The sequence below is a fragment of the Pagrus major genome, chromosome 2 (genome assembly GCF_040436345.1).
Source record: "Pagrus major chromosome 2, Pma_NU_1.0".
NCBI classification, from domain to species: Eukaryota; Metazoa; Chordata; class Actinopteri; order Spariformes; family Sparidae; genus Pagrus; species Pagrus major.
In genome coordinates, this window is record NC_133216.1 from 30,580,500 (window position 1) to 30,601,982 (window position 21,483).

Sequence of the window (21,483 nt, forward strand, 5' to 3'; positions counted from 1 at the left end):
GTGGGCCACCATACATGTGAGGCCAATAGCTTCCAGTGCCACACAGGTCACTGCATACCACAGCGCTGGATGTGTGATGGTGATGACGACTGCCAGGATGACTCGGATGAAGACCCCCATAATTGTGGTAAATTCAGACACACATACATCAACAGTGTCAATGTGACACTTGAGTGTTGTCCTCACACTTACTGTACATGTGATCGTCTTGTCATTTCACCAACCACCAACCAGCCCTGCTGAAAAGACAATCCTGGTGCAAGTGTTGAATTATCTTGTTTACAGCCTTCTTATCAGACATGAGTGCTGGGTTGTAAGACCTCACTTGGCCATGTATCATTATTGGACATGTTGGTCTGCATGCTGCATTATTATTCTATTAAACATAACAGTTACAAATGCGTGCACTGAAAGGAAATAAGAAAGAATAGGTGTCTGATCAAAAAAGTTATTTATCCCAACTGAAAAATAGACAGAACCTCAACTTTTAGTATTGGCTGTGTGCAGTATGTCTTTTCACACACATTAAATAACAGGACATTGTAGAAGTACAAAAAAAAAAAAAAACCTGTTTGCTGTAACATTATTGTGTGTGTTTCCAGAGGGAACCCGGTGTAATGGCTTCCAGTGCTCCAACCACACCTGCCTTCCAGCCACCGCACACTGCAACGGCATTCAAGAGTGTTCAGATGGTGCTGATGAGCACAACTGTGGTGAGTGATCCTATTTGTTTAAAATGCACAGTGGTCATCAGATGCAGAGTCAAACTAGTAGTAGAAAATGTGGGTGGGGCAGTGAAAGATCATATCTAAATGAATGATGCTAATCCGGTTAATGTTCCAAGGAGTTCTAATTGTCAGTGAGGCATGGCATATTTTGTGACAATAAAAAATGGACCAAGAATGGAGCCCTGTTGAACTCGTACAGACAGACAGACACAGGACATCTCTAGCTTACAAAATTATAATTTTGTTGTCACTTGCCATGTGTTGTAAAACATATCATACACAACAACAATCTGCTCCTTTAGTACCACAAAGGTTTGCATGTGACAAACCTCGTGTTAAAATGTATATAGAATATTTTGTAAACACTTGGGTGCACAAAGCATGGAGTTGAAGTATAATGTTGAAAGAAGTAATTGTGTTTGCTGGTTTCCTTTTCCACTCACAGACCCCCTGTGTACTCGCTACATGGAGTTCGTATGTAAGAACCGAGCCCAGTGTCTGTTTCAGTCCCTGGTTTGTGACGGGATCAAACACTGTGAAGACGGTTCTGATGAGGATGCTGGGTATGCTGGATGTGGTAAGGAACACTCTCATGCCTTTCATGGTTATATCATGTTTAAGTGCTATATTGTAGGCAACTGGATTATTTCAGTTTCTTGAAGATGTTTCACCTCTCATCCAAGAGGCATGTGCTCGGATCACTCAGGACAGATGTTGATACCAAATGTGACAGGGCCTTAGAGAAAGCCCTCCATTGATTACATTTGTTTCTTATTCTTGAATCCCTATTTGAAACACTTCATGATCCTTAGAAAACTACAGAAAAAAAGCAGGTCTGGACACAAGTGCAAAATTATTTGACTTTACGGATGCCATTGACTTTTGATTTGTGGGAGTTTGATCAATATGTTTTTGCTAAAAAGGCCTCGAGCATGTAAGTGCTTAGTCTTTAGTCCCGTAATTCTGTACTTTTGAACGAGGGACAGGATCCATCACTGCAGTAATCACAAACCTGGACTTTATCGGCTGAAACCATAAATCAACCCACAACGATGTTTGTGAAATAAGAGTCAGTGAAAGAACCACATCAGTGAACTCCCTCATTTTCCACTCTACAGAAATAAGAACCACGTCTCAGAGTTCAGCAGTGTCTCCTGTTACTGTTACATTTTGGCCTTAACCATCACCGTTTTTTCAAGACTAGCAGGAGTTTGGGAGGTGTTTTTCTATGTAATTAAAATTCTGCCCATTCATTCTTATGGGGACATTTTCAACTTTGGTTCTGCTACTGCTTCAGCACATGTTCAGCTAGAGATACCGTTCAGATATCAACATGTTCAGCTTTGTAAGCCCTTTCAGCCTTTCTGCCTGTTCAGCTTTTGAAATATTTAGCTTTTTCTGCAAATTTCAACTTTTGTTCTGCTTCTGCTTCAGCATACGTTCAGCTAGTAGTTCTACTACTGCTACTTGAACTACTGCTACTACTATTACTACTACTACTATTACTGCTACGTGTACTACTACCACTATTTGTACTACTACTAATACTACTACTTTACCACTACTTCTAATGCTACTACTTCTTTTACTACTACATCTACTATTACTACTACTACTACTACTACTACTGCTACTAGTACTGCTACTTGTACTAATACTACTACTTGTACTACTACTTCTACAACTACTACTACTGATCATACAACTACTTCTAATATAACTACTTGTACTACTATTTCTTACACTACTTCAACTACTTCTACTATAACTACTTGTACTATTATTTCTTCTACTACTTCAACTTCTTCTACTTCTACTAATACTACTACTTGTACTACTACTACTACTTATCTTACAGCTACTTCTTCTACTACTACGGCTACTCGTACCACTACTTCTACTACTACTTCTTCTTCTACTACTACTTCTACTAATACTACTACTTGTAGTACTACTACAACTACTTCTACTACTACATGAGGGTTTTTCAGCAGTGTAGTGCAATGCATTATAGTTTTATGCATTATTTTCCAGTATATTCAGCAGTTTTTTTGAAATTACTTCAGCTGTCAGCATTCGCAATGTATTTTCAGAGGAAATATCAAATTTTTGAGTTCCTTCTGTTCCTCTGTAAAATGAACTGTATACTACTGGATCTACTTAAACTGACAATGCTAAAATAGGCATCAAATTGTGCAGGTTATTACCCACGTTTAGGATAACTGTAGATGAACTGTAGATTTTTCCCTTAAAATCCCCAAATTAGCTCCCTTGTGTCTTGCAAAGTTGCAAAAACTGATTTGTGTAATCTCCTAACATGCCTGTGTGTTTTTCTGTCAGCCACACCATCTGAGTTTGGAAAAGTGTGTGATGCCTACACCTTCCAGTGTGCCAACGGAGTGTGTGTGAGCCTGGAGTGGAAGTGTGACGGCATGGACGACTGTGGGGATTATTCTGATGAGGCCAACTGTGGTGAGGAGGAAGGGTTTATGCTCAGGAACCCACTGCACAACTTGTGTTTATTATTAAACCATGTGGAATACACTGTATACATATGTTGAATGTTTAACAGATACATAGTACATTTCTTTTGTTCTCCTGTCGATGTTTCTGAAACGTGAGGAGGAACCATTATATTGAAGCAGCAGTATCTGATGCTAACTTTTGTTGCATGTGTTGCAGCTGCTCCCACTGAGGTCCCAGGCTGCTCCAGGTATTTCCAGTATGAGTGTAGAAATGGACGCTGTATTCCAACATGGTGGAAATGTGACGGAGAGAACGACTGTGGGGACTGGTCTGATGAGGCCCAGTGTACAGGTACACAGTCAGGCTGGAGTTACAAGCAACAGTACCGTTAGGTTGATGGATTATTAAAAGTGACATCAAACCTTATTTGATGTAACAATGACAGACTCCCACACAGACCATGTAAACACAACGTCCCTGGTTTGACCTGGACTATCACATGTTGTCCCCCACCTCTCTCTCTTTTCCCTCCCTAGCTCACTGTCAGCCTTCATTTAAGGCAGCAATGCCAGAGGGGTTGTCTGTAAAAATCAATCAAAAATATATTAACAATTCAAACACAGCTCACAGATTACACCTTTAAAGGCACCCATTAACGTCCATCCATGAAATATAGTGGAAAATATTTGTTATGCTGACCTGATACACATACAAATAGATTTTGTGCTATCCCTCAATAGAAGGATCTGGCTGAGATCGATAATGAGCAGATGAGGATAGGATCAATTATTAGGTCTAATTATATAAAACAGGAACCAAGCTAAAAATAAAAAATAGAAATTACACATTTACAAAAAATTAACTGTATGCACTATATACTACATTGTTTATATATTTCACATAATTGCCTCTGTGTGTTTGATAGACCCTCATGTGCTCATTTGTTGTTGTTATTTTTTTCTTTGTGTTAAAGTTTTTATGCCTGAATTACCGTACCAAATATCCCTGATCATTAAACTTGAATCTCTACCCTCATAGGTGGTGTTACTCCTCACACGGTAGCCCCTGGTCCTTCTACTTGTGCCCCCAACCGCTTCCACTGTGGCTCTGGAGCTTGTATCATCAACACCTGGGTGTGCGACGGCTATGCTGACTGTCCTGATGGCAGCGATGAGCTGGGATGTCCCACAGGTACCATCTCGTTCTTATGAGCATGTTTGCATGTCAGAAGTGTGTGTTGTTTTTCTCTTCGTTTTTGAGGAATCTAGATTTTTTTAATTTTTTTTATTTCTGTTGACCAAACTGAGTTAGCCTAGATTGAAATATACATGTACATTTAAACAGAAAAGAAGAACAACAAAACAAATATGAATCCCCGCGTAACGTTCTGTATTTCTGTGACAGCAGCTAATGGCTCTGTGACGCTGGCTCCAGTCCCCACCCAGGCCCCTCCTCCCCTGCCCTCCCCTGGCCGTTGCAGTCGGGGCCAGTTCCTGTGTCGCAGACCCCCCCACTGCATCCCCGACTGGCAGCGCTGTGACGGCCAGCTCCACTGCCAGGACGGCTCTGATGAAGCCCACTGCCGTGAGTGTCTGAACACTGTTACACAACACAATTATACAATTATACACAAAGAAAGAACAAATCTTTTGTTATGGTAGGATGTTTTGTATTTGACAGTGAACACTGGATTCAGATTCAGAATATAAAGTAAAGCTACTGAATAAAGAGACTGAACTCTACATTCATGACGATTCCACTGGGTCTTTTCTGGTTTTGTTGGCTAAAAGGCAAAATTACTGAAATATTGAAAGTAGTTCTGAGAGATCTGAACAGCCTATAGACAGCATATACAGTAATATACTGTAGAATTTAGATCTAGTCCTTTTGTTACTGGTACTGCAGCAGAAAACATTATAAATTACAATCAGGTCTTAGACAAGCTAAGAATCTAAATAATATCACTTTTAAGTCATTTTTTCGGTTGGCTGTGTGGTTATAATAACAAGAGAAGAAGAGTCATGTCAACTCTTTTTCTCTCTGTCCAGCCACTCGTGGGCCTCTGTTCTGCATTAATGGGACTCGCTGCTCTGATGGTGAGGCCTGCGTGCTGGACAGTGAGCGCTGTGACGGCTTCCTGGACTGCTCCGACCACAGCGACGAGGACAACTGCACCTGTAGGTCCCCAAACCTTTCATCATTACCAAGAGTGTTTAAATGACATGCAGGTTGTTAGAATGGGATGACTTGATTATTATTATTATGGAAGCCTTCAAAAGAAACTCCCATATAAACCTCACATTGTCTGGTCCATTGTAAATGCCTGTAAGGCTTGAGGGTAGGATTTAGTGTTTTAAAATCAGTGCAATGCTGCCACCTGCTGGCTGAGCCATTCCACACATTATAATACAAAACGTCTCTCTCTCTCTCTCTCTCTCTCTCTCTCTCTCTCTCTCTCTCTCTCTCTCTCTCTCTCTCTCTCGCTCTCTCTCACTCTCACTCTCACTCTCACTCTCTCAGTGGACAGCCTGGCGTATAAAGTCCAGAACCTCCAGTGGACACCGGACTTCTTGGGTGCCATCACCCTGACCTGGTCTCGCCCCAAAAACCTTCCCCTGGACTCCTGTTACTTCCTCATTTACTACAGGTAACCTGCAACCATGCACCAGCTGAATGTTTCAGGAGTCGTGTTTTACTTTCACTACAGCTGACTCATTACCACTGCAATATGCAGTTGTTATGATTATTATTTAAACATTGTAACTAGCATTATGTTTTCCACCCTGCTGCTGTGTAAACACGTGCCCTCATGTCAGTGATGTTGTGTTTTTGTCTCTAGGCTTGTAGGCACCCAGCAGTGGACCATTATGGACACTCACAGCAACAAGACCAGCTACAAACTGACTGTGCTGAAACCGGACACCACTTACCACGTCAAGGTGCTCACTCAGTGTCTCAGCAAGCTGCACAAGACCAACGAGGTGATCACAGTCAGGACACCAGAGGGATGTGAGTATCACAAGATCATTGTATGGGAGGCTTGTTTTCTGTTAGTTGACTCATACTGTATACTTCAAAACCTACAGTGACTTCTCAGGTATGTGTGAGCTGTAAGCACTGAGTTCTGCTCATGACAGCACTGTGAAAACAACTTCACTTTGTTTCAAGCTAATTCCACCTTTTAGTTTTGGGTAGCTTTCTGGCACTTACTATGTTTTCCAACCCAGTGTTAGTTTGTAGTGATCACTATTTCACAATTCATTATTTGATGCTGCCGAAGTCATGCTTAGCCCTTTTTTCCAGTTTGTTGGTTTAGTGGGGGAACAAACTACAAAAACTGACAGTCCTTTGTTGCACATCACAAACACCCACCTCACCCTGTTACACAGCTGCCACCATCATCTTCATCATACAAAATGAAGCGTGAAACTGCCTTAAACTTATGTGAACCATGAACCTGATCATGTTATCATTTTTAGCTGATGACTCAGAAGATTTTACCATTTCTATTACTTTGCCCTGAAGAGGTTGTTTGTTCCTGTGCTTAATTTAAAAAGCCCACACAAGTACGATTACCAGTCAACAAACTCAAAATACGTATTATAAGGTGATTATAAGAAGAAAAGTCTAAGACGGGGTGATGGTACAGTGAAATTCCAGTATTTTTATACCAGGGCCCTTAGATTACATGTTTTGGTGTGTGCATGATTGAAACTTACCAAAAGTTTTGGAATCAGTCCAGTAGATCGCCTCAGCTGGCAGCCACAGTATAATCCTTTGGGGTACCTCTGACCATCAAGTCACTAAAAGTGCTTGTTTCTGTCACTGACAAGTCTTTATTTCAAGAGAGGTCTCTCTCTGAAATCTTGTGAGCCGTAAGCTGTTGCAGGAAGATGAAGGTAGAAATGTGAGTCAAGAGTTGGAGAGAGGAGTTTACCATGAGAATCTGCCAGCAAGAAACAGATCTTATTGTTCAACAAAACAAAAACACGGTTGCACAATGAATTGTCAGGTGTAGCTACACACACACAGAGAATTTTTATATGCACATTTAAATTAGAATAGAATAAAATACAATATAATTAAAAAGAACGAAACCATGAACAAACACCCAATATATACAGTTACTTATGTGCATGGGCACCTAACCACGATACACCCAGATAGTATGTACAGTATATGTAATATCAGTGTGAAGCTCCAGGTGATTTTGTCATGCAATGTGTTCACAGCCCTGGGATTTATTGTATAACACTGGAAACTGGATAACCTGGAAGTTCTCATTTATGAAATAGAATTTTTATGAAATTTAGCCAGAAAAAGAGAGAAAGAAACATACTGCTGGAAGCTTTAATGTGTGATATCTCCATGGATGTGAAATGGTGGTAAATTACACAAGAGGGGTAGTGATACTGTAAGTCATCACCATGCAGAACCACTATTTACTGTACTTCAGTCGTTGGTAGTATTGAAAATGAGAAAGCAAAGAGTGAGGTGATAGAGAGTATAGTTTAGAAAAGTGTTAATCTGAGCTGAAACTGAAGGACAGATGAAGTGTCGACATTTCAAAAGCATTTCCAAATGTGTTCACTATTGTCACTGACCGAGGAAAGACAAATTCAACTTGTTTCTCATTTGATAGAAGTGAGGGTTTTTTTTCATCCCATCTATTCATTTTGGATGATGAAGGTGTGTCTATCTGTGTGTTCTGCAGTGCCCGACCCGCCCAGGAACCTGCAGCTGTCATGTGATAACGGTCAGGACGGGACGGTGGAGGTGTCCTGGAGCCCTCCTGACAAAGGACACGGCCTCATCAGAGAGTACATTGTAAGTTCTTTTCACCTGCATTCAACTGAATCACAGTAAGGACACTTGCAGCAGTGAGACAGACATCACTGTCTGCATGTTTATCCTGCCTCAGCAGGTAGTTCATTATTTCACATATCACAGTTAATTTGATACACACAGTGAGCTGTCACACTTACACAGTGATAAAAGCTCATGGGTTATAAACTCCCTGTCACACTCTTCTGTCTCTGCCTTAACACAACTATTGTGTGTCTCATTGTGTGTTTGTGTGTTGTGTGTGTGTGTGTGTGTGTGTGTGTGTGTGTGTGTGTGTGTGTGTGTGTGTGTGTGTGTGTGTGTGTGTGTGTGTGTGTGGTTCAGGTTGAGTACAGTGAAGGAGGTCCTGATTGGACGTCACAGAAATGCACCACAACCAACACTGAGGTGAAGGAGCTGCAGCCTGACACTATGTACAGGTTCAGGGTAAGACATGCACACACTCGCACACACACACGCACACACAGTGTTTCTTTAATAACATTATGATGTTCTCATGTACAGTACAGTATGTTGAATTGTTGCTGTGATGCTGTTCGTCAGGTGGCAGCAGTGACCAGTCGAGGTGTGGGCAACTGGACCGAGGTTAAATCCATCACCCCCAAGAAAGGTGAGTCTCACACACACTCCGGTTTGAAAACCTTTCCAACGCTGCCACCTGCTGGTGATGTTTGTAACTTCACTTGCGATATGAATGCTGTAAATGAGACTGCTGTCTACTCTGCCTCTCCTTCAGGAAGTGCAGATGTTTCTGTTTTTTACATTTAACCAAACAACTTTCAAAACTACTTGCTGCTTCCTTGTGTCTGCCGCCAACTATATTTTCACTTATTTCCAAGCAATATTAAAGTGTTCAGGTGTTTAAAGCACTTTAAGACCATAATCAATTAACTATCCTTTAAATTAAAATGTCTAGAGGAAATAAAGTTGCATTCATTTAAACGTCTGCCTCTGAAGAGACAAACCGCACTGAAAGTATTTAATTTTAACACCAATAGAACAGTTAAATTCCACTCTAACCCTCTCGGTCTCTGCTGCAGCTCTGCCTCCTCCCTCTGTGATCGCTGACAGCATCACCACCGACTCCATGAGCCTTTCATTCAGCTTCAACTCCCAATACGAGGTAAGAGCTTCACCTCTTCAGCATGTTGTCTGTAAGCATCGTGTCCTGTCTGAGTGTGTATAAACGTGACAGACGGGTCTCTTGTGGTTCTTTTAGGTGAAACAGTATGTAGTGATTCTGTCCTGGCAGTTTGACAAACACATCAAGGAGAATAAGAACTACACGGTCAGAGAGAGGATCCTCAAAGGTACTGTTTGTTTGTGGACTCTTTGTTGATGTGAATTACGTGTTTTAAACATGTTATATGTACATACACACATATTTACATGTATAAATGAATGATGGTGTTTGCAGCCACAAACCTGACAGCAGGGACAATATATGAGGTGGCTGTGTGGGCTCACACCAGTATAGGAGACAGTCCCACCGCCCTGTCCCATCAGCAGACCATCGGCACCCAGCCAGAGGGGCCTGGCCTCAAAGCTCGGGCCCTCAACCAGACAGCTGTGGACTGCAGCTGGACCATCAGTGGACCCCCTGCTCAGGTACAACAACATTTTGTTGAATTTACATTTTTTGGTGAACTGTTCCTTTTAATCGTCTGAAAATAAACATCTGTCTTACAACCCCAGGACAACCTGTGCAAGTAGTTGCTGCTTGATTTAATCTGTGTGTGTCTGTGTGTGTGTGTGTGTGTGTGTGTGTGTGTGTGTGTGTGTGTGTGTAGATGTATGGTGTGTTTTATGCCACCTCCTTCCTGGACCTGTACCGCAGTCCTCGTCAGGTCAGCAGCACCTCTCTCAGCCTGACGGTCACAGTGGACAGTGATGAACAGTACCTCTTCCTGGTGAGTCCTCTCAGCATCACACCAGCTTCCTCCAGCTCCTAACCAACTGTGTCTCTCTTCTTCAGCAGCCGATGCCATCAAGTGCATCTCTCCACCTGTTAAAGAAAGTCAGAGCAGAAGTGGGAATTATTCGGTGTAGTATGTGATGAATGCAGGTGCAAACCTGTGTCACACCTGTGTGAGAGCTGCTGTTGGAGATGAAGCAAACAGTTGATTAAAGCTACAAGATTAAAGCATTCATTTAAATTAAACCACTTTAGTGTTAAACTTTAGTTTAAGTACTGGTACACCGTAATCAAAGTCACAAAATCACAGTATCACATCAGATAACTCTACATATCACTGAACAGGTCTTGTTAATAACAAACTGTAAAACTGATCAAACCAAGGAGTGAATTGAAAACATTGATTAAATACATGAGGGGTGCTGATGATGATTATTAACATCATCAATTAATATCTATCAATGTTTCCTGATTAATCAGTTCAGTTCAATTCAATAACTGGTATGTGTATGTGACGAGCAAAGTTTATTATTGCCCTCGACTGGATAAAAACACAGCTTGGCGTTGTGGTGAACACATTTGGATCATTTTTAGGGAGTTGGGTATAGAATATAACACCCTGCATTTATGTCCAGTGTGTTACTAAGAAAAAGAAAGTGTAAAAATGATGTCATTTCCCAACAACAGTCTACAACCATAGGCACCCTCCCGGGGTTAAAGATGGATCCTGAAATGCTGAGATCTGTCCATTTTGCAATGGCCAGGTCAAAGCTAAGCTATTATAGCTTATATTACTGTTGATGTTAGATTTAGGCTACATGATGAGGTATAGTGAGTGATGTTGCTATGAACGTAACCTGTGCAGTGACATCTCGTGGTGTGAGCGGTACCAGGCCGTTGCCGCATTCATATAGAAGTACTGTTACGGGAAAGTGAAAGGATGTGTGTTGTGTTCACTGTCACAGAAGAGAATTGAAAAGTCCCTGTTCATGCAACAGTAGCCTGATGTCTTCCTGTACTCTTCGCAGCAGAGCTGGTCCAGACTGAAAGGCTAAAGTAAATTAAAATAGCCTAAAGTGTGTGGTCTCCCAATTACAGTTTGGAACCATAGCTCTGGAAAGGTAACACACACAATCAATGAATCAGCTTCATGGGTAGAGTTACAAACATGTTGTGCTCAGTATGTATTGAGGAATGATCAGATGATTGATCACAGATTGTTTTCCTCACAACATGATGTGAGGAAAATAATCCCCAAGTTAAACCCAAGTCGGCACGAATGTCCACAACCCCAAAGATAATCAAATTGCAATGAAATATTATCAAGGAAAGCAAAAAATCTTGTATATCAACATATTGTAATGTTGGTCCCGAGCCATCGTGACTCTTCATGTGTGTGGTGTGCCTTCAGGTGCGGGCTGTCTCTCCCTTCCTGGGTCCTCCCTCCGACTACGCAGTGGTGAAAATGATTCCCAACGAGAGGCTGCCACCCAGGAACCTCCATCGAGTGCGAGCAGACATGACACAGGCCACGCTGAAGTGGCAGCCGCCCTACGATGCCCCAAACACACCTCTGGTACAACACCACATCATTTTACTGTGATGATCCATGATGAGAAGCATCAGGCGGGTGTGTCAGGACACCTGTTAGAGCTGGAGAACAAACAAACAACCAACAGAATGACTGGCTTGTTTCCTCCTCAGAATCACTTATGCAGATCCAGGCCTTTAATCCAGACAGGACATTTAATGGGCAACCACTCAGGCTTTAAATCCAACAGGATTAAACTGGTTTATATGTTTAATTAGAAGGATCTCCCCAATAGCCGACTCGATTATTTGACTCTTTGCTTAGACTGTGTAACTTGTATTAATTACCTGCTCTGACCAACTTTATTATCTGTTGTGATGATACACCAAAAACCTCTTGTAATTATATGTCTTTTTGTCATGTTGTCTTTCTGTCCTATCTCTGGCTGTCTGTATATCTGTAGACATATGTGATCCATGTGCGGGACGTGATCCGTAAAGTGGAGCGGGACTACAAGCTGATCAGCCAGAACAACACAGTTGAGTACCAGCTGAAAGGCCTGGAGCCCGGCGGACGGTACAGCGTCTCTGTGCGCTTGCGCAACATGAGCAAGGAGGCCAGCTTCACTCTCAGCACAGGTACACAGGAGAGAAGTTTACCGACCTTTATTTCTGACAGTAACCATCATGTTAGCGTTTATCAGACGTCACAGCTCATTCTGAAATGATTAGTTTATTAACTCAACCCCCTTTGTTACTGTTGCTACAGCAGTCGACGATGACAGAACAACTCAAAATTCTTAGTCATTTCATTAGTTGAAAACTTCGTCTCCAGTTGACTTTCTGGTGGTTTAAGCTGACTAAATTTAAAAGTTTTAAGAATGCACTTAATGGCGTCATACATGGTGTTGTGCTGAAAGACTGATGCGAAAGCTGCATGTCCCAGTCAGCAACCTGGTGCCAGGTAATGCTCAGTGTAGAAAATATGGTAAATGAGCAGCATTGTCCATGTACTGCAGTGTGGAGCTCATTAGCCCTGGTATGATAGCACTGTATTGTAAATAGAAGTGTAAGTAGAATATTGTTCATTCTAGCTGAGCTCGGTTTGGATGTGTTTATGTGCTTTTATAAGAGAAAAGTTTGAGAAAGAGGACTATGGAGGACTTTTACCTGCAGCAATACCTCACAGGTATTTATCGCCTCCGGCATTGGCTCTGGTTGGCTTGTTAATATCTTTCCATCCGTCTCTGCGAAGCAACACCTGACCATCACTCAGTCGGCGCTGAGTTTGAAAGAGAGACTGAAGGTAAAGATATTGAAAAAGTAACCACTGTTTGGGTTTTCCATGTGGTCTGAGCCTGTCAGCTGCCTGATCGGTACTGCGCATGTACAACTTATCACGGATCAGAACGAGGCGAGATGTCTCACTCCTCCCCCATGAATCTGAGTAACTCCCGTTATCAGAACGTTAAATTCAGAACGTTACTGATTAAGACTTTTGCACACAAGGAGAAGGCAAACTTGTCCACTGGCAATGTGAATAGAGTTAATTGACGATTATTAGCGGGTTTACACATTAAAAAAATAAAAAAAACTGTGTATACACGCTAATTTCAGTGTAAAAGTCGTATAAGTGTGGTGCAGGCCCATGTCTTTCAGTGCCAAGAAATTAAGCTGCCAGCAACTCTAGTAATACTACTCACTATAACAGTACATGTCTTTACAGGGAAATATATGACTTAAAGAAACATTCTCCCTCTGCTGCAGTTCCTCTTCCAGCTCCTGAAGCCCTGAAGATTTTGACAGAAAAAGACCACGTCTTCCTCTTTTGGAAGAGTCTGGCTGTCAGAGAGAAGGGCTTCAATGAAAGCAGGGTGAGACTCCACTGACCATTATCCTGGTTTATCATGTGTTAGAGCTTCTTATTGTCTTCTACAACACTATTTACTACAATCTGACTTTGCATAGAGGCTGAATGTGACCATTTACTACTGTACTTATTTAGGTGTAAGATTCATGGTATATTTAATTGTATACTTCTTATGATAATCTTTTTAAAAATATCTAATCAGCCAGCACAGCAGTGGAAACCCAACGAAAAGACTCTAATAGCCGACCAAATAAAGCATCCTTTGTAATTCTCTTAAGAGCTCTGGTTCTGTGCTCTTTAATATCCTCCACCACCTCCTGTGTTTACAGGGGTATGAAGTGCATGTGTATGACAGTGTGACCAACCAGACGTCCTACCTGGGAAACACCACAGAGACCTATTTCCGCATCAGCAGCCTGCTGGTGGGACACAACTACACTTTCTTTGTGCAGGCCCGCTGCCTGCTCAACAGTCAGCTGTGTGGGGAACCTGCACTGCTGCTCTATAACCAGCTCACAGCAGGTACAGAAACAACACACACACACACACTTAAGCACACAGGTTGGAAAAAAACTTGGACTTGCTTTTCCATTTCTACTGTACATGTTACTTTTCCTCTGTCCAGGGGCCAGTGGTGCGTCTCGTAGTGAGGGCCACTCAGGAGACATGGCGGCGGTGGTGGTCCCCGTCCTCTTCCTGCTGCTGCTCGGAGTGTGTGGCGGCTTGGTGGTGCTCTACCTCCGACACCGTCGACTGCAGAACAATTTTACTGCCTTCGCAAACTCCCATTACAATTCCCGCCTGGGCTCTGCCATCTTCTCCTCCGGGGACGAACTGGGTGAGACAACTCAAATATTTTTGCAGCTGTCATGTACAGCTGCTGCGTGACAGAGATGATCAGGGTACAGTACCTGGCTGTGGTTCTTTGACATGTCTGGGCACTTCAGGGAGTGGGAGGGAGGTCTGCTGGGGACAACGTCACTACAGTGGAACCTCCTAGTGGTTGGTCAGGGTGTAAGGTGTCAAAGGTGGGGATTCTGAGAACTTGCTGCTCCATGTGAATTGGAGGAGGCACATGGAGAACCAACAGGGTGATGGCAAACAAGGAAAAAGGGATTAGGATGAAGTGAAATTCTTTTCCTCTCTGTGTTGGATGGATCCATGTGTCTAAGAACTGCTGCTGTGTGAAACTAGAAGAAGACGAATGGTGAATGAGTGGACAGAGCCACCGTGACATCACCCTTAGGTTTCTATGTTCACACAGAGACACTTTATTCATGGGAGTTATTTCTGGGATCATTTGTGTTTAAGTTAGTTGTGTGAGTTGTGTGTGTGTTCAGTCAAAGCCAGCACTCATCAGACACTCTGTTTCTTTCTGTTATCCTCCAGTGTCTTTTCTCATTCCCATCTCTTCTCTGGATTTCAGCAGCTCCATGGCACATGCTGTAGAGGTTGAGAAGTGAGAGTAAATCCACTTTTTCATCCTCAGGGTTTTTCTGTACTCTCCCTGACTCTTGGTGTTTATTCCTCTAGAAGCTCTGGGCTCTGTTTACGGCAGTCCCCTCCAGAGCTCACCAGTTCCAGCAGCTGAACAGGGTCACTCGTTCATCCAAAACACCAGCATTGGTTGCTCTGTACTGGTAGTCCAGTTAATCGCAAAGCAAGCCATATTATTTGTCGATATTTGCATTAAACAGGTAATGCTGGAAATACTATTGCATTGCATCGAGTATGCAGAACAAGCTCTTCACCTTTAGCAACATTATCCATTTTGCTTCTCACTATTACAACTACTCACTACAGACACTCCTCATTTCTTATTCTCTAATTAATACTTTGAATTCCTGGAGTAAATGAAGCACAGGGGACTCTATCTTACGCTCGGCACAAAGCGGCGCACAGTGCAGCTCAAGTGTCATTACTAGTTTCAGACCGACGCAGTTGTCATTTTCACTCCCAGCGCCCACGTTGTGTATATAGCAAATGTATTTGCACCCACCTGTGCGCCCCTGGGTGTGTTGGTCTTAAAGTGAGGTGTGGTCAGACGCACTGATGGCGAACAGGATCTCAGGATTTATCAGGACGGCTGCTTCATGTCGCACTATTGTACTGTATGAATCTGGACCGTGTGTGACCTTTCAATGTGTAGAAGAACACAGAACATAAATGAACATGAAATACTAACTGATCCCGTCGGCGAGTCAGGAGCTTTAAATAATCTGAAGTTTATCAGCTGTTCCTCATATGCAAATGTGCATGTTAACGTAGAGGTACACCGTTTCTGCTGCTGGAGGATCTCTGCAGGTGATGTCATTAATATTTTCCTCATTAAGGACGTATTTCTCCCCTCTCATCCCACCTGTTATTGATCAGGATAATACTTTTTATGACCCGTCCCGTCTGATCCACGGACTGAGATCAGTGCACATACAGAGGCACGCAGCACTCCTCTTCCTCCTCCTTCTCCTCCTCCTCCTCTTCCTCCTCAGTTAAATATCAGTGTATTATCTCAGGTGAAGTCAAGCAGAGTTGTCGATGATTGTGAGACAGCAGAGGCAGACGGTCCAGCAGCACATCTCTGTCCCTCAGTGAAGACGAGTGCCGCTGTTTAAATACTCCAGGTCCTGGTGCACCTGGCTCTTAAAGGGAATGGGAGATGACAACCTGATTAGTTTAATTTATGTTACGCCCAGAACACACCCATGACTAATGAGGCGCCCAGATTATTCGCCATTTAACTAGCAAAATGGACTCGGACACGCCCTAAACTGCACTTCAGTCCGGGGACTATTGATCATTTAAATAGGGCCTTAAATGTTTTTGACAACTCAGATAATCCACAGATACAGAAGTTATTTAGCTTTCTTACAGTTCTGCCACCATCACAACTCCGCAATAATGCTTCACCTCTGTGCAACTTTGTTTCTTGGGTTTGTTTAAATTGATTTTTTTTTTGAGATCCTGGAACAAGCTGCACATATAACACACATTATCATCCTATAACGTTGATGTTAAACAGCTTAGCAAACAACTTATTATGCATCCAGTAGATGAAGGGAAACATTAGCTCTCAGTTGGAGTTTTGTTTGTATCAGCCTGATGATGCAGAGTCTAAATTCACTGTCTTTTTAGCTCTGTTTTGGTCTCCTCACTGGAAAAAGTCAAAAATTAAGTTAAAGAAAAACAATACCAGGTGTTTATGCTTGTGATAGTAAAATAATGCCAATGGAAGTGAAATTGGCCGAGGAATTGTCTCACATATCTTACTGACATTCTACCTTTTCGGTGATTGTGTCTTATCTCAAGAGTAGTGACATATTCTGACTAGAAATCAGACAAATGTACTTTCAGTTTGTAACTCTGTTAGCTGCTTCACTAAGTTCGCAAGCTAGTTGCCAACTTTGTTTATTGGAGATTTGTTTGCTTGAAACTGGCCTCCTGCAGCTGGAAACAAGGCTGATGAAAACAGAGTTTGTGTGCAGACACACCAGATACTGATGTGGAAGAGACTAACTAAAGAGCTAAAAGGAAGTGTGGAGTTGTGTGATAATTTGTCACTATGAGTGTCTCCGTTAACAATGTAGTAGTCATCAGTTCAAGTATTGCTGAGCTTCAGCAGCAGGTTGAACTCTTACAGCAGACATTTTCTGAAACGTTTCTCTTCTCTTCCCTCTTTCTTCCTCTCAAGGTGACGATGATGAAGATGCTCCCATGATCAGTGGCTTCTCAGACGACGTTCCCATGGTCATCGCGTAGCAAGACGTCCCTCCCATCACCTATTTCTCTTCCCCTCTCCCCTTCTCTTTTTCCGCCCCCACTCCCCTTTTACTCCCCATCACTCCCCATCAGTGGCGCGGTACGATGGAGTGACGAGGAAACAGGCGGGAATACGGCCGCCATCCCAAAGCTGTTGATGGGAAACCACCTGATGAGCAGGAAACATGAAGAAAAATGGAAAAGAGAGAAAGAGATATTTTTCAAATATACAATGCACTTTTTTTGGATGCGCAATAACTTATTTTTTATAATATTAAATATATATATGGGGTCATAAAAGGACTGTGAGGAAGAGGTGGACACTGAAGCAAACTGTGAAGGATTTGAGTTTGTCGTGCGCGCCAGGGAAAGAGAGACCCTATTTGTAATGCAAACTCACTATCCATAGGAGTGGTTCATTGCTTAAAGCCAAAATAAGCATCCAGAGACTGGAATATAGAATGCAACAACACAAACATTGAGAAAAATACACATATATAGACAAATGCTGTATACAATATGTACAAATAGAAAATATTGGCGCAGTAATAGTTACATATTTTGATGATAGTACAGTGAGTACTATAGCAGTTTATGTAACAGTGGTGCCTAGTGAGAGGCAGTTGGAAGAGTTAACTGTGGATCATGTTTCATCATTTACAGAATCTCAATTGTTTGTCTATTTGAATGATCACCAGTTTAGAGACTGTTGATTACTGTCAACACATTGACAACGTCTTTGACACTCAGCGCAACCAAACAGCTCAGTGATTGGATTTACCAGTGGCACCATGTCGTGTCCTCATAGATACACATTAATTTTTCCATCACCAGCACACTGTTGTATGTCTGTATGTAGAGGCAACACACACACCATGATAGGAGAGTATTCCTGGATTCCCTCACAGCATCGTTGAGAAATATTTGTAAATATTGGCTTTTAATATGTCCTCTCCTTGTAATGCTGCACCATGTCATTCTGTAAAATGTGTAATTTTTTTTTTTTATCGTTCAGGACCACAAATTATCGTCCCCAGCATTTTGCCATAGCTGTAGTCGTAGAGGAAGTGGGTTCTCAGGGAACTGTGTCGGAGCGGACACCAGCGCAGCACCACCATCACCATGGCTTAGGCAGCACTGTCCATCTACTGTGGGTGGAATGACTGGCAGATGCAGATTCAGATTATAGTCAGTGGTTGTGATGAAGAGTCAGGCTCAGGCTCACCATCCGGTTAAAAGAATTTAAAGGGTTAATTCAAACACAATCATAAAAAAAACACGTTTTAACTGACCGTTGTAGTATCTAGTGATGCAGATAGTTTTGATTGTATTTCTTTGGTTTTTAGATATCTGTCTGTGAGATTTCAATGGCAACATGTCTTTCCAGAAACAGCTTGTTTGCTAATAGAGACCGGACGACTTTCTGATGAAAGCTCGTTCCTCTGAAACCTGCTGACTGCTGTGGTTTCTGTGATTTATTCTGAGTGAGCACTTGGTCACTCCAAAGAGTTGCACAATTCATGTGGATATCCTTGTGAAATAGGTGCTACTGGACGCCGGCTGACATACTGAACGCTTGCGGGGCTGGTTAGCAGGTTATTTTTGGTCTAACCACAACAGACAACCAAGCTAGCTTGTAATCCAGCTCAGAAGAATAAATGGATAAATAAACACATTTTAAAACATATGCCAGCTAGCTGCTAGCTAGCCTGCTCACCAACCAGACAGAAAATTAATGCAGTTTATTTAAAAGTGCAAAATGTAAGAATTGGCCACCTCAAATACTCAAAACAAATAGGGGGCAGAATATAACCAGAGAAAACAATAACTGCCGCCAAGTGTAGGCTAGCTGCTGTTAGCTGGGTTGACGCAGTTAGCTGAGCAGCTAGCTGTCCGGACTGGGAGCTCGGAGGACAGGAGCTATTGGACGAGATGGGACAGGGCGAGCTGGTTCTCACATGATGAACCTTTAGGACATATTGATTAGCAAACCATACTGCATCTCTTTTATGGAGCAGGTTATACACATCAAACTGGATCTTGTGATAAAGCTAACATGGTAGCCTCCACTGTTTTGGGCTCTCCAGCTCTTTGGGCTCTCTTTTTTTAATAAACTTTATTGACAAATTGTTTTTACATGACAGTGCTTATCATTGTAATTATCTTTTTGGCATGTCAGTAAAATGCAGTTACAGACAGGAAACAAAAATTAAAACGGTGACGTGAAAACGATCATGGGACTACTGCTTCACCATCAGAGACGACGTCCCTCGCTCTGATGCTTCCCTTGAAGTAATGGTGGCAGGCGACCAAATGAAACTCATCGTTACCTTGAATAAAGTTATGGATTTCTCTGGTTTGAACATTTGCAGGGACATTATAGTACACAGCTCAACAAAATATGTAACAGTCATTTTAGACATATTTTTAAATAGAATTAATTTTGGTCTGTTACAAATGTCCCCTCACAGGGACACTGTTTCTGGAAAGTCTTAAAATGTCATTTTGAATATTTAATAATGTTGATAAACTGCATGGCTAGACAACTACAAGGGGTATGTGAGGAAACATGTACTTTTTGTGATGTGGATGGTTTCTTTAAGGTACGCTGACACCACTCTTTAGTACCAGTCCATAGGACAGAGATAATGAGGAGATTGTCTCTCTGTATATACAGAATCTAAGTGTTGCACGTCTGTAATTGTATCAACACAAACACCATCTTGGGGAATCATCGTCTTTGTTCTGCTCCTGCCCCCCCCCGGCCCCTCACCTGACTCTGTACTGTAGTCCATTAACTGATATTTGTGTTTTGCCTCTCGGCTTGAGCCATTTGAACTGATGGTGTTCTGCTTTCTATCGACCTTGTTCTTGTTTTGTTTGTAAAGATGTCTTCATGAATGTATTTTATATCTGTACTTTTTAAGGTACTGTCCCAGCTCATTATGCTACCATCACCACCTGTGAAGTTAATGCACACTCTCTGGTTTTGCCCTCACTCCAGTGAATAGTAACCCATCCAACAGACAACAGACTTCTTTGTTGTCACTCTGTAGACTGGCTTCTGCAGACAAATTGTAGCTGTTACAACCCGAACCCAATTTACTAACCCAGAGCAACCAGCCCTTTTTGTCAGGTAGAGCCCAGATGCTTCCTAAATCAGATTTCTTTCATCATCTCTTTCTTCCCTGGATCTTTTAATGGTGTCTGTACTGACATTTAAGGTTTCCTCAAGGCTTGAGCTTAACTTCACGCAGCTCCTCACCCTGTTCATGACCTACTTTGTTCTGTTTTCTTGGCCTTAAAAACAGATTTTCTGGCATTAATGCTGTGTTCTTTGCTCTGTGGATTTTCTGATTTTCTGTTCTGCCACATAATGCCTTATTAGAACACATTGGGTTTTAATGTAATGTACTGTTTGTATGATAGAACACAAGTGCACACGCATGCGTACACATGCATACACACAGTCACACAGACACACACTCGGCCCGTACACAAGGCTAAGGAGGCTGAAGTGGAGATAACTGTTAGGGCATTTGGTTAATTTTGTCAGATCACTGCTCTTTTCTGCGTCGGCTGCTGTAAGCCAGCCACTTACTCTCTTTTTAGTCAGGTTTTACATGTACAAAGTATAATTATTGGTTATTATGTGACCGTTTGCTCCCCACTTGTCTTAATGTCAACTCTTGTCAAATAGTTTGCTTCAAAATGTCATTGGGCACAGAGTTTTATCATGTTGGACTTGGCCATGTTTGAAGATGTTAATGTTTTGCTTGCTTATCTCGGAGGTTAAAGAACGATGAGATGTTCAGAGAAACAGTGTGAGGTGTTTTAAAAACCACTTATACTGAATAAACTTGCTGAAAATCAAAGTCTGTCGTCCTTTCTTTTATTCTGTGAAGGACGGTTCATAATGTCGGTAACAGGTGAGGAAATTAAAGCAGCTCTGTAGAGAGAAGATGTGATGTCATGTATGAAGATTTAGAAATAACTACAACTGAAATGATGCATAGTTCTCAATACTGTTATTTTATGTCTTTAAATGATTAAAATAATAATTAAATACTAAAATGTAGTTATAAGTTTGAATTAAAAATCAAATTTAGTTTTTCTAAGTATGTCTCATTCCATCTCACAGCTTTAACATGCGACTTACCATTTTGTGTTTGATTTCATTTAAAGGTCCCGTTTGATTCTCATTTTCATATTTACATGCACCAAAGCACATTAGGAGGTTTTAGCGCAATTAACCAAATATTTGATTGAACGCAAATCAAATCCTTTTCCCAACTTCAGAAACAATGTATGCTCCCATCAAATGATCTATACAGGTACTTCCAAATAAGACTCTATATCATGAGTCATTAAGA

The 21,483-nt window shown here is 41.9% G+C and overlaps 1 protein-coding gene across 2 annotated transcripts in view; it reads left to right on the forward strand.

The window, feature by feature from the left end:
- The window catches only part of sorl1 (sortilin-related receptor, L(DLR class) A repeats containing), a 102,410-nt gene extending 81,425 nt beyond the window's left edge, over positions 1-20,985 (forward strand). Inside the window, exons 26-48 of one of the 2 annotated variants that reach the window (XM_073491798.1) lie at positions 2-127; positions 603-713; positions 1,174-1,305; positions 3,069-3,200; positions 3,411-3,545; positions 4,233-4,385; positions 4,599-4,778; positions 5,243-5,371; positions 5,715-5,841; positions 6,034-6,203; positions 7,909-8,021; positions 8,364-8,465; positions 8,583-8,649; positions 9,080-9,162; positions 9,259-9,349; positions 9,457-9,647; positions 9,830-9,949; positions 11,366-11,530; positions 11,949-12,123; positions 13,252-13,358; positions 13,684-13,876; positions 13,980-14,192; positions 17,043-20,985. In XM_073491798.1, the coding sequence (XP_073347899.1) occupies positions 2-127; positions 603-713; positions 1,174-1,305; positions 3,069-3,200; positions 3,411-3,545; positions 4,233-4,385; positions 4,599-4,778; positions 5,243-5,371; positions 5,715-5,841; positions 6,034-6,203; positions 7,909-8,021; positions 8,364-8,465; positions 8,583-8,649; positions 9,080-9,162; positions 9,259-9,349; positions 9,457-9,647; positions 9,830-9,949; positions 11,366-11,530; positions 11,949-12,123; positions 13,252-13,358; positions 13,684-13,876; positions 13,980-14,192; positions 17,043-17,110 (3,083 nt within the window). In that variant the 3' untranslated portion in view covers positions 17,111-20,985. The remainder of the gene's footprint in view (position 1; positions 128-602; positions 714-1,173; positions 1,306-3,068; positions 3,201-3,410; positions 3,546-4,232; positions 4,386-4,598; positions 4,779-5,242; positions 5,372-5,714; positions 5,842-6,033; positions 6,204-7,908; positions 8,022-8,363; positions 8,466-8,582; positions 8,650-9,079; positions 9,163-9,258; positions 9,350-9,456; positions 9,648-9,829; positions 9,950-11,365; positions 11,531-11,948; positions 12,124-13,251; positions 13,359-13,683; positions 13,877-13,979; positions 14,193-17,042) is intronic. The other variant, XM_073491806.1, reaches the window with a different exon arrangement.
- Positions 20,986-21,483: the final 498 nt, after the last annotated feature.